At 39.9% G+C, this 12062-nt stretch overlaps 2 protein-coding genes across 3 annotated transcripts; both read left to right on the top strand.

The window, feature by feature from the left end:
* The first annotated feature begins 1786 nt into the window (after positions 1–1786).
* On the top strand, positions 1787–6283 carry LOC103705825 (uncharacterized). Its single transcript, XM_039134387.2, has 2 exons — positions 1787–2173; positions 5109–6283. Exons 1-2 carry the CDS (start codon positions 1878–1880, stop codon positions 5959–5961), a joined length of 1149 nt encoding a protein of 382 aa, XP_038990315.2. The 5' UTR covers positions 1787–1877; the 3' UTR covers positions 5962–6283.
* Positions 6284–6421: 138 nt separating this feature from the next.
* Positions 6422–11323, top strand: LOC103705871 (putative aquaporin NIP-type). 2 transcript variants are annotated; one of them, XM_008789755.5, is made up of 5 exons: positions 6422–6907; positions 6995–7216; positions 7986–8183; positions 8304–8365; positions 8577–11323. In XM_008789755.5, the coding sequence occupies exons 1-5, from the start codon at positions 6797–6799 to the stop codon at positions 8785–8787; spliced, it is 804 nt and encodes a 267-aa protein (XP_008787977.3). In that variant the 5' UTR covers positions 6422–6796; the 3' UTR covers positions 8788–11323. The 2 variants fall into 2 exon arrangements, with proteins under 2 accessions (XP_008787977.3, XP_088568064.1); XM_088711938.2 differs by lacking the exon at positions 7986–8183.
* Positions 11324–12062: the final 739 nt, after the last annotated feature.

Raw genomic sequence — 12062 nt, forward strand, 5'->3', positions numbered from 1 at the left:
ATAGCCATTTTTTGGTTTTTGTAGAAATAATTATTCTATATTTTTAGATCAAAATGTCTCTCTTCATATCATCTCTAGATGTGGGTAGAAAAGATAAGGAATGAGATGATAATTTTTTAGCTTGTATAAAATAATATAAAAAAATTGATAGCATAAGAAAAGAAAAAATTTCCAATAATCCTCCTCTCTCACTATCCACCATCGCCGACCATCATCAACCATCTTCCACCTGGCGATCTACATTGCCATCCACTACCATTGTCATTAATCTCCAGCACTATTCAACATGATCTATGATCTCAACCATTAGCTTTCATCATTGAGAATCTCCACTGCCATGCACTATCATCCACTATCTCCAACAATCTTCATTATAGCCCGCCATTATTCATTATCTTTCAATTAGTGATTTTTATTAATGTTCACCACAATTGTCATTGATCTCCACTATTGTTCAACATCTTCTTAGATCTACTATTGGTTTTAGTAGCTGATGGTCGCCACTATCATTCAGTACCATTTACCATCTCCAATAATCTCCATCACTATCCATCATTATTCATAATCTTTACACCACAACTATACATCACCCTCGTTAATTTTTACCATTATTGTTAATAATTTTCACTATCATCCACTATATAGCCATCACTACCTACCATCGCTCACCACCTCTTTTAATATTCCGACAACCCACTATCTCTTACGATCTCCACCGTCTCTATCTTCTGCTTGTATCATGAGATAACATAGCAACAGATATTTTGGTTCAAAATTTGGAAGAATAATCTTTTCTTTCTTGCAAAATATGACCATATAGTAACTAATTTTATAAAATACCTATACATCAGCATGATATGATAAAATTTTTTGCCATATGACTTCTTACCGCTAATTTTTAAGATTATATTTATGTGATAAGTTTTAAAGCTGGATGAAATTATTTATGAGCTTTATTTAAAACTCTCCACTTTTTCTTCCACAAAAAGAACTGCGTAGATACACAGCTAGATATGATCTTTCACATAATTAAATTATATAATTTGATGAATATGCTTTTAGTTCGAGGAGAGGAGATGCTCTTATCCTTATTTCTTGGGTTAAATTTGATAGTCTAAAGGGAATTTATGTGTCCAATTGTAGATTGGGATATAAAAAACTTAGCGGTCTAAAAGTGAGGAGCCCAAAATAGAAGAAAGAATCTTTACCGCGGTAAAATAGAGACTGATTGCTCTTCCCACGGCGGCAATGTTTTCTGGGGGCTCATCGATATTCGTGCTATCGAATCAAAGGATGTTCCCTAAAATATCCAGATCCTCCCTCTCTTTCTCTGCATTCCGAAAAAAGAAACACAAAGTTTACGAAATCTGCAGCGGTCCGATCATGATCAAGATGTCACACCGAAGGGAGTCGCTGCGAGCCTCGCTGGACCGCCGTGAGGTACACCTGATGACGCGTCGGCCGTCGAGCTCCACAAAAGGGGATCACGGGGACTACCCACCACAAACGGACGGTCCACAGCAATGCATCGTTCGACCGTCCTCATGCTGGCGCTCACCTTAACCCCGTTAATGGAAATCCCGAGGAACCACCAGATCAGGAGTCCCTCAATAACTCCCAGACGTGTGATGCTCATTGTAGGGTCCATAACTGCCGAACACAGACAATAGGAGAACTTCGGTCAAGCTAGTCGAGACGAGCCACGTCCGGATAACTAACGGAACGATGACGAATCGTCGGCGCCGTTATGTTCGACCGTTACTTCGTATAAATGCTCCCCCAGGCTCTTTCTTCCCTCCCCTGGCTCCGCTCACCGCTCCAGGGGCAGAGAGAGAGAGAGAGAGAGAGAGAGAGAGGAGACGAATCCGGGGAGCGGTATGGCGTCGTCGGAGGCTCGGGTCTCCGGCGAGGGTTCCGTCGATGTGGGCGTGGAGAGGGGGGAGGCGGCGGCGGCGGCGGCGCAGGGGATCATGGAGCGGATCCGATCGGAGGACGTGGAGTGCCGGATCCAGGCGGCGAGGGAGATCCGGCGGCTGACGAAGACGTCGTCGAAGCACCGGCGGCAGCTCTCCGGTGCCGTAGAGCCCCTCATATCGATGCTCATGTCTGGGGACCCGGAGTCCGGCGAGACCGCCATACTTGCCCTTCTGAATCTTGCCGTCAAGGACGAAAGGTGCGAGCTTTGGTGTTCTTCATTGTAAAAAAAAAAAAAAAAATCTCTTTTCATATTTTGTTTTATAATCACTTATATTTGAACTTTATCTTATGTTTACTCTTTTTGTTTTAGTCGAGGGGGAATAGAGCTTTGCGTTGTTCTTCTGTCTCTCTTATTCTCTCTAGCCTTTGGTACTTTCCTTCTTTTTGGGAAGTCGGCATAAGTGAGATAATTCGAAGAGTTTCTAATTTTCTATGGCTATTGTTGCAGTCCTGTTTGTTAAAGCAGTTGTAAAATTTTGCAGTTCATTACTCACTTAAGTCTGTGGAAGGATGCTTGCAAGCAACACAAGCGATCATGTAATGGGATGGCTTTATTTATTTCATTGAGGATTATTTGGTGAAGACATCTTATAAAAACATGCTATTAATCCTTACACAGCGTGCAGGCCCTAATCAGTTTATTTATATGCCAAAAAATTCGATGGGAGCTAATATCTCTCACATGGGTTACGCTGTCATCATGATGCCTTTAATTTATATATATATATATTAGTTGTGGTATTTTTGTGTCGAGAAATTCAGAGGATTCTTCTAGATGCACTTGTCTTTGAATGATGATGATTTGCCATGAGCTTCTACTAAGTACTTAGGCATGGCTTAATTATTTCTAGGAAGTGATATGAGGTGAATCTATGGTAGAGATTCTTCGTCTATCATGTATTGAAGTGACATATTTTAAAACAAGTGATCATGCTTAAAATGGACTTCTTTTCGGTCATTTGTTCTATTTCCAGACAAGCAAATAGATTCTTTTCCCCTTTATCAACATGTCTTGCAGGACTTTCTTTTAGCAGCATTCATTTTTTGATTAATTACAAAGAAGGTATTGAGTCTTAGTTTCCCCCGTGGCTTATAGTTTTCTGTCTTAGATATATATGCTTCCACTTCTTCTACAGTCTAGACTGCTGCCAAGTTTTTGGAAACTTAGAGGGTTGTCTCCTTTGGTTTATTAGAGAACAGGTGTGATGATGTTCAAAAATGACTAATTATGAGTAGAGTGATTAAAAAGTCGTATCTTTGTGTATGCGTATGTGCATGCAAGAGAGAGAGAGAGAGATGTCGGACTTATATGTTCCAAAGATCTCCCTGGTGACGTGAGCAGGTGGGTGGCACAGAAGAAGACTAGCAAAGGAAAGAGGAAAAGACAAGATGCTGATGATTTCTGGAGGAAGAAAAAACAATCATCTTTTGGTATCATTACAATCTGAAAGCATTCGGCATAACAAAGAGGAGAGAGAGTGGAAAGAAAGAGTCAACTTCTTCTCCATTTAAACAAGTTGTTTTGGCATTTAGATATCTATAAAAATTATGAGGTCACTCTATGTGACTAATTTGGCTGGTTCTTTGTCACCGACTTTCTTGATTTTATAGGAGACCACTCTTGCCATGACATCAGGATGCAACCACAAATCTTGTAGGCATACAGGCTTGTTGAGTCACATGGCATTCCAGTACATCTCCATCTAGTATGCCCACGTTACATCCATATGATTTGCTCGCTCTCTCTCTCTCTCTCTCTCTCTCTCTCTCTCTCTCTCTCTCTCTGTTTGTTCAGCATCATGAATCCGGGATCATCATGTTTCCTGATTTTATAATTGGAGAGATGTTCCCATACACCTTATCATGCTGTTTATAATTTAGAAAAGATATTCTCTTGTTCCACCAATAATCTTCTAGTTACATAAAGTATGCACTTTATGTGTGGGTCTTGTTGATGAATTTATTAACAGCCACTCGAACTGTGATATAGAAAGTGACTTTTAACTCATGGGGCAGTTTGTACTTTACAGAAGCTCAGAGTTATCTATTGATGTGAATTGTGTTCAATTTTCAATTCAGCTCTTCAGCCTATAGTTTGTACTCTTTATCATAGACTGCATTATTACCTCTTTGTCTGGAAATTATTTCTATGTTTATTTCTTGCTACAGTGATGCATGTACGAAAGTTGCACAACCAAGGTAGATCTTCATACCTGCTGGCTGGTCTTCTAATTTTTGCTGCTGGTCCTCGTCTTCCCATATTTCCCTTCACTTGAATTTCAACACGTATTCTTATAACGTATCAAAGCAAGCTTTCTTGGATCATACCTCAATCATTTAGGCTAATGGATGTCATATGGCATGTTATTGGTGGTGAAGTAAAAACAAGTCATTGAAATATCATGTCTATGCAATTCTACTATCATCCTTCCATTTACGCCCTTTAGCCTGGTTTTGGACTGTGTCCGAGAAAGAAGAGAGAGGGGGGGGGGGGGGGGGGTTGGATTTTTTTACTATACTGTCAATAGTCATTTGTCATATATTCCTTGTCGTTGGCAAGTCATAGTATGCTGATTCATTGACCTGTGCAATTATTGCTGACTAGTGCCAGGCATTCAAAACCAGAATGTGTCACTGCAAACTTTCTCCCTTCAAAAGATGGTTTTCTTGACAAACTTTGGTAACATCACATATAACTCTTATGTGTAGTTGAAAGAACACAAAGGCTAAGGTGATAAAATTGTTAGCATGATTTTACTGATATCATCGGACTTAACTTCTTCTTTTACTGATATAACTCTTATAATTGGCACATTCCCAAATTGTTTAAATTCTCACACTTCTTGGTACTCAACTATTCTCTATGCTCTGCATTTGTACATGTTGGTGAGTTGCAATAATTAATAGCTGTGATGATAATTATGCTGGGTTCAGTCTTAGGACCACAATAATCTGATATCTACTGAGTTTCATAGCAATTATATCCATGAGTTTGTAATAATGATGGAGTTGTCATTAGAATTTTTATAGACTTCTGCACTGTCTTTAACTTTCTAAATGATTTCTAATGTAACACCGATCACATTCGTATAAAATCTTTACTGAATTCAATGTGAACTTTACATTTGCAGGAACAAGATAAAGATAGTGGATGCTGGTGCACTTGAGCCACTCATTGGATTCCTGCAGTCAACAAATCTAAGCTTACAGGAGTATGCCACTGCTGCTGTCCTTACCCTCTCTGCTTCTTCCTTAAACAAACCCACTATTAGTGCTGCTGGTGCCATTCCCCTCCTTGTCAAAATCCTTAGAGATGGAAACCCACAAGCCAAGATTGATGCTGTTATGGCTCTCTGCAATCTCTCCACAATTCCAGTTAATCTCGGCACCCTCCTCTCAGTCCGATCTATTGCCTCTCTGATCAACTTGTTGAAGAGCTGCAAGAAATCCTCTAAAACAGCTGAAAAATGCAGTGCCCTTTTGGAATCATTGGTGACCTTCGATGAGGGGAGGACTGCTTTGACAGCTGAGGAAGGTGGAGTTCTCACGTTAGTTGAAGTTCTCGAGGAAGGCTCTCCCCAAAGTAGGGAGCATGCGGTAGGAGCCCTCCTGAAAATGTGTGAAAGTGATCGCTGTCGATATAGAGAAGTAATTCTTGGAGAAGGTGTGATTCCTGGTCTTCTCGAGCTCTCTGTTCAGGGGACACCCAAGTCTCAATCAAAAGCTCGTGCACTCCTACAGTTACTGAGGAACTCCCCATATTCGAGGTCGGAATTGCAGGCAGACACTCTCGAGAACATAGTGAGTAACATTGCCTCTGAGATAGACGGCGACGATTGCACAGGTAAGGCGAAGAAGATGCTGGCTGAGATGGTGCAGGTAAGTAGGGAGCAGAGCTGGAGGCATTTGCAGCGAAGGGCCTCCATGCGCGCTCCAACCGGGCTGTCTCTTGGCAACTGCCCTTCTGAAGTCCCATCAAAATGATCGATCGCTTCATTTTGGTTTACTGTCTGTTATCTTTTTATAAGAAACAGATTCCAAAAATAGAGGAAATAAGATAGTAGGATGATGCCAGTCCAGGCCATGATGGTATCAGGTGACTGGTGGAATTGTTGATATTTAGTGGGTCCTATGTTGTTTTTTTACGTTTGTGTGGTGTCGTGGATGAAGTGTTGACAGAATAATAAACACTCAGCTTCTTTGTGCAATAGAATATGCCTGTTTCGCCGGGTTGTTTCTTGTGTTTTAAACATTGTAATACCACAAGATTCATTTCAAACATTTATGAATAGTTGAACCAAGTCAATGCTCTGTTCTTGCTTCTAATAATGATGTAAAATTTATCACCTCTTTCTTTTATCGTCACGGAAGATCAAATGCTGGTAGGAAGCTTCCATATCTATAGTAAATGCCATTAATCTTGTTTTGAAGTTATGCATATAAATGGCAGCATGGAGCATTTTTGTCACTAAAATGCTTGTAAATCACAATTTCATATGTTTACTGTGGCATCCCCCTTAAAATATGCATTTAGATAATATGGCTCTTCCATCTGTCCTCAGATCCCATTCGATCTCCACATAATCCTCTGAACCATTAACTGAGGACTCCATAAATAGATAACTAACTAATAGTTTATATCCATAATTTTATCCTCTCGCCCTGTTAAATCTGCTATGAAATTTCTACCACCAACCAAAAAAAAGGGAAAAAAGAAAACTCGTATAAAAATTCTCCTCATCCTGGCATCTTATTTTCATAAACCTTCTCTCATTGCACCAATCTTCTTCTTTCAAGGAGAATTTTGAGCTCTTCGGCTATGACTTCGTCATCCAATAGCAACATGGAAGAGATCACCAAGGTGGAAAATGGCAGCCGCGACTGGGATTCAGGATTTTGTTCTGCCGCAATGGTGAATGTCACACAAAAGGTATATTTTTGGCATGCGAATGCGACATGTTACAACTGATGATCTATGGTTCATGTTTCACTTACTTCTGTACAATGACATGCACAGTTGATTGCGGAGGCCATTGGAACGTTTTTCGTGGTCTTTGCCGGGTGTGGATCGGTGATTGTGAACAAGATGTATGGTGAAGTGACATTTCCAGGGATTTGCATTACATGGGGTTCAATTGTTATGGTGATGGTATACTCGGTTGGTCACATTTCTGGAGCTCATTTTAATCCTGCTGTCACCATTACCTTCGCAGTTTTTAGGCGATTCCCTTTGAAACAGGTTAGTTGATAAAGAAATTTACTTCTTTCTTTGTTTGTTTTGATTGATGGTTGTTGCCGAGGCAAGAGTCTAAATGGCCAATATCTCTGTCAATCTCTGGAATCTTGGTGACTACGATATTGGTTTTTATTGTCGCAAAAATTTAAAAAGAACTGAGATATCATGATGCTGGATTAATATAATGATCGATACATCTAAATATAATTTGATAAATGAAATGAGATATCCTACCCTCCTTCCTTCAATTACAGACTTAAGAAATTATTTTGGATAGAGGATTTATATGATGCCTTGTCCTTGTTAGTTCAAATTATGTTATACTTAGTAATCTTGCTATACTCAATAATTCACTTGTATCAAGCAATTAAAAAATGGTTAGATCAAATTAATACTTATAGTCCATCAAGGTCTAATGGGGATAACTTGCCTACTTGGACCCCAGCATGATAACTAAGCTAGTTTTTAGTCTTGCCATTTTAATTCTGAAAAGTTCTAGTTACAGTATATAACAATAAAAAGAGAGGGAAAGAAGGCCACATACTTTAAATGCATCTCAAGTTCCTCACCCTCAAAATGAGGTTCTTATTTTTCTACCCATACATTGCTCATCAAAAGTTATATAGCAACTGAGAACAAGTGGAAGCCCGGCCAAGAAACAAATTTAAGGTGAGATCAAGTTCGTATCTCTTGTAAGAATACAAGAGACATTAAATTACAGAAGTATGCAGTGTAAAGTTTAGCGATTGTTGTATTGTAAATGCACATGCAGGTGCCTTTTTATATCCTTGCACAAGTAATTGGGTCCATCCTTGGAAGTGGAGCATTATATCTGCTACTGAGTCCAGAGGCTGAACACTTCTATGGAACAACTCCAGTTGGATCACCAATTCAATCTTTTGCCTTTGAGATTATTATATCTTTTAGCTTGATGTTTGTCATATCAGGCGTCGCAACAGACACTAGAGCAGTCAGTATTCTCTTTATTTTCTTTTTCAGATTCTTAATGAGCATGGATACGATTGGGAAAAAAGCTTAAGTGATTAGAATATTTCCTCTAAATGTCCATATTTACTTGCGTGCATTGCAGATAGGGGAGTTAGCAGGAATTGCTGTTGGATCCACTATAGTTATAAATGTCTTCATTGCAGGGTAATTTCTAATCATCTCTCAATTATAATCTGTTCCACCAACAAACAAAAAAAAGAGAGCTTTTCTTCTACTCTACCTCGTTGTCCTTTTAGACATTAAATTAGCCATGGTTATTTTGTAGATGAAAGATGTGCAACGCCCATCAAATTCAGTTCATTAAACTTTACTTTTTTGGTCAGTATGATAATATTATTTTTTTTTTACATGTCAGGCCAATATCAGGAGCATCAATGAACCCTGCAAGGACCCTAGGACCAGCCATAATCATGAATAACTACAAGGCAATTTGGGTCTATATTCTTGGACCCATACTGGGGACTTTAGCTGGAGGTTTTACTTATAATCTAATTAGATTCACAGATAAACCGCTGCGAGAGATAACAAAGAGCTCTTCATTTCTCGGGAGCATGACTAGGAAGTAAGGGATGGTTAAGATGTATGTAGTTGGTCAAAAGGTATGTATGTCCTGTGTTTGAAGACCAAAGATTTGGCTTTATCTGTGTGTATATGTTCACTAATCACTACGTTTTCTTCCCCATTCTGTACTAAATATGGAGGCACTCTGTTTTTGTGAAGCAAAATGTTGCTTGGTTTTAATTTCCTTCTTTCTTTCTTTCTTTATTTTGTTGCTGGACTAATGAGAGAAATGTCTTGACATGCCAAAAGATCACTTGTTCATGACCAATCAAAAGTGGACTGGCCCAGGACTGTTATAGCCCTGCATTATAATTTGCATTATGAGACATGCCATGTTGAGCATAGGATAACACCAAATATCATTTTACAATGTGTTCTGATTTTTTGCGATTGCATTTGAACAATTCAATCATCGGTCTCATTGGAATTGGGCAGACCTCGATGCCGGACTACTCAAATCGCGGGACACGGTCGGGAAAACCACAGACATGGCTGTGGCTAAAGATGGTTCAGGTAACTACAAGACCATCAATGAAGCATTGGCTGCTCTCAAGCAGCGGCAGAGGGGAAGCAGGGTAGAAATCTACATAAACTCGGCATGTACAAATAGTATGTAGAGATGGGTAGGAGACTGGGGAACTTGTGATCACTTCTAAAATCTCGAACTGCATTGCACAATTTCTCTTTTTTTTCTTCTTTCCTCTTGCGAATAGTAGATAGTAATTTCTTATCATCATGTGAACTTCAGAACTAGTTGTTGAAATAGCGTGTCAAGTCTCAATCAGGAGTGCCTTAATTATCTCCAACTAATAAAGGTATGTCCCAAGGATTTAGCATTGTGATAGGCCCAAACTCGGGAGTTGCTCGATCTTGGTGGCCATTGGTGTGACTTCACACCCACCAAAACTAACTTTGAACTATCTACTTTTTCATCTTCTAAATATCTATTAGGTGTCTATTTTTCTTCGCAGTGATAGGAACTACATGAAGGGTCTACCTGGAACCTAACCAATTTGACTGAGAAAGAGACCTGAAATCAGAATCCAAAGCCTGTCCCTTGTTAGATTGGATGAAACAACTTATGTTTGTGGGTTCAAGCCGGTGGAGACCGATGCAAGACCTGAACTTAACGTAGCTCGTGGAAACCCCCAAACAATTAATATAAGGATTGACATGATCATGATGTTTCTAAAACTGAAGAAAAGAAGAAAAGAATGCTCTTCTATAAGGGATTTCCAGAAGAACATTCGTGTTCACGTTCACATTTTGCTGATACTGGTCTAAGATTCTAAGCCCATCGAATTATTATTATTATTATTTTCATAACTTCATGGACGGACCATATTACGGAACAAGGCCATATTTCATGATTCTTTTGTTGGACGGGTCGAATGATTAGACCGACCATACCATTCGCATGAATCCATCACCCTTGTGCCTCAAGGAACAACTATGGTCCCAAGTACATGCAAAGATAAGAAGGAAAGACGCATTTCCTATCGAAAGCATTGCACCCTTCTGTTAAAGTAGTACATAAGAGAAGCTTAATTCATATTCTCTGACAATTCCCTTGTCAATTTTAATATGATGAGTCTCCTAAGAGTAAGCATTCATCACCTATTTTATTTGTCATTAGCCCAACTTTAGCTAACCTACTCGATCGAGCACTTTGCCTTCAGAACTTTTACCAAGGGTCGACCTTTATGATGACTAAAGGCAAAAAAAGAAAAAGAAACAAAGAAAAGCACCCACCTTCTCCTCCCTTCACCTCTTGATCGCCAAGACTCTTTCCACACCAACTACCTTCTTCTCCATTCATTTGCTATCATAAGAATCTACAGGGAAAAAAATGTATATCTAAAAAAGTGCATGTAGACAGAGAGAGTGAGTTCCAACATATTTTCCATGACAAATACAAATTCACTAGCAAAACAAGGGTGAATAAATCCAATAACAAAGACAATGTCCATCAAAAAGGAATCAACCCCAAGGCCATTATGAGCAAAGCCACGATCAAAGCACCAAGAACATTGTTCGGCAGAGGAGGGGCCTTGGAAGCCGATGGGGGTGTCTTGTAGTACCAAGGGAAATAAGGCAATATTGGGTTAGGAGGAGGAGGTGCAGGAAAATTGACGTATGGTGGTGGATTGTATGGAATATATCCGGATGGCGGTGGAGGATAACTCCAGTACTCCGGCGCGCTTGGTGCAGGAGGTGGATAGCCCGATGTCGGTGGGTTCGGGGCTGACGGAGGCGGCGGCGGGCAGTTGGTGACCGACGGCGGAGGAGGGAGGCATGGATACGGGCATACAGGAGGGGAGTTGTCCTCCGAGACCGACGTCGGAGGTCTCGACAGGAGAATTAAGAGGAGGAGGAGGAGGATGGAGGTGGAATGGAAGAATTTGGATGGCATGGTTTAGGTGTTAGGAGGAGAGAGGAGGAGGAGGTTGAGAAAAGGGAAGGTGACAGTAGGAATGGTGAAAGAGGAGGTGAAACGTAGGGGAGAGTACATTTGGAGGTGCAGGTGGAGCGGGGAGGAGCGTTTTGTGTCTTATAATATGAAATAAATAGTTTTTATTGTTAATTCTCTTATCATTAAATTGGTGTTACGTACGGGAACCAAAGAATAAGACTCTTTATAAGCTAATGGAGTCATGGTCCCACAGGTTGGTGAAGAGGTGGGGTTGTTTGCTGTGTATGTGAGAAAGTGTGTCCCACAATTGAGTGTGGATTTTGAGTGCTTTCGAGTTTATTTTTAACGGTAGTAATTGCATGCTAATAATATAACGTAACGTCTACGTGGGGGTCTGGGTCAGGGTGCAAACTTTTTATAAAGAATTGATTGATGGGGTCGGGAGATACAGCGATGCCCGGCGCCAGTGTCGTTCACGGGACCATACGCTGTTTGTTATGTTTTCCAAAGAAAACCGCAAAATGCAATCCCGGGAGTTTCTATCACCAGCAGTTCTTAGTTTCTATTGCTTTCTGTAGTCTCTTTGATAGTGATGCAACTGACTGTGCTCAAATAAAAATATTTTAAGCAGCCGACCCACCAAAAAAAAATACTGCAAAATAGATCAGCCGACTTTTAATCTGTACCTAAGCTATAATTAGCTTCTTCAAATGTTTGAAGTATTGCAATTTTGTTTTTCTTAAACCATAGTTTTTGTTCGTCTTCTTATGCCTTTTAGCAGATTATATTAAGTATCAAAAAAGATATCGGACGTGGTATGAAATTAGTTGCGTACATTGGCGGTTTTCTGTTTCAAAAATTCTCTAA

This window comes from Phoenix dactylifera, chromosome 15, assembly GCF_051530095.1.
Source record: "Phoenix dactylifera cultivar Ajwa chromosome 15, Ajwa_hap1_PhDact_Kaust_v1.1, whole genome shotgun sequence".
Classification (NCBI taxonomy): Eukaryota; Viridiplantae; Streptophyta; class Magnoliopsida; order Arecales; family Arecaceae; genus Phoenix; species Phoenix dactylifera.

Bases quoted from the DNA above. Each gene is read 5' to 3' on its own strand.
- LOC103705825 (XM_039134387.2), top strand. From the start codon at position 1,878: ATGGCGTCGTCGGAGGCTCGGGTCTCCGGCGAGGGTTCCGTCGATGTG. The intron at 2,174-5,108 runs GTGCGAGCTTTG...TTACATTTGCAG, and splicing joins CTTGCCGTCAAGGACGAAAG to GAACAAGATAAAGATAGTGG.
- LOC103705871 (XM_008789755.5), top strand. From the start codon at position 6,797: ATGACTTCGTCATCCAATAGCAACATGGAAGAGATCACCAAGGTGGAA. The intron at 7,217-7,985 runs GTTAGTTGATAA...ATGCACATGCAG, and splicing joins GGCGATTCCCTTTGAAACAG to GTGCCTTTTTATATCCTTGC. The intron at 8,184-8,303 runs GTCAGTATTCTC...CGTGCATTGCAG, and splicing joins TCGCAACAGACACTAGAGCA to ATAGGGGAGTTAGCAGGAAT.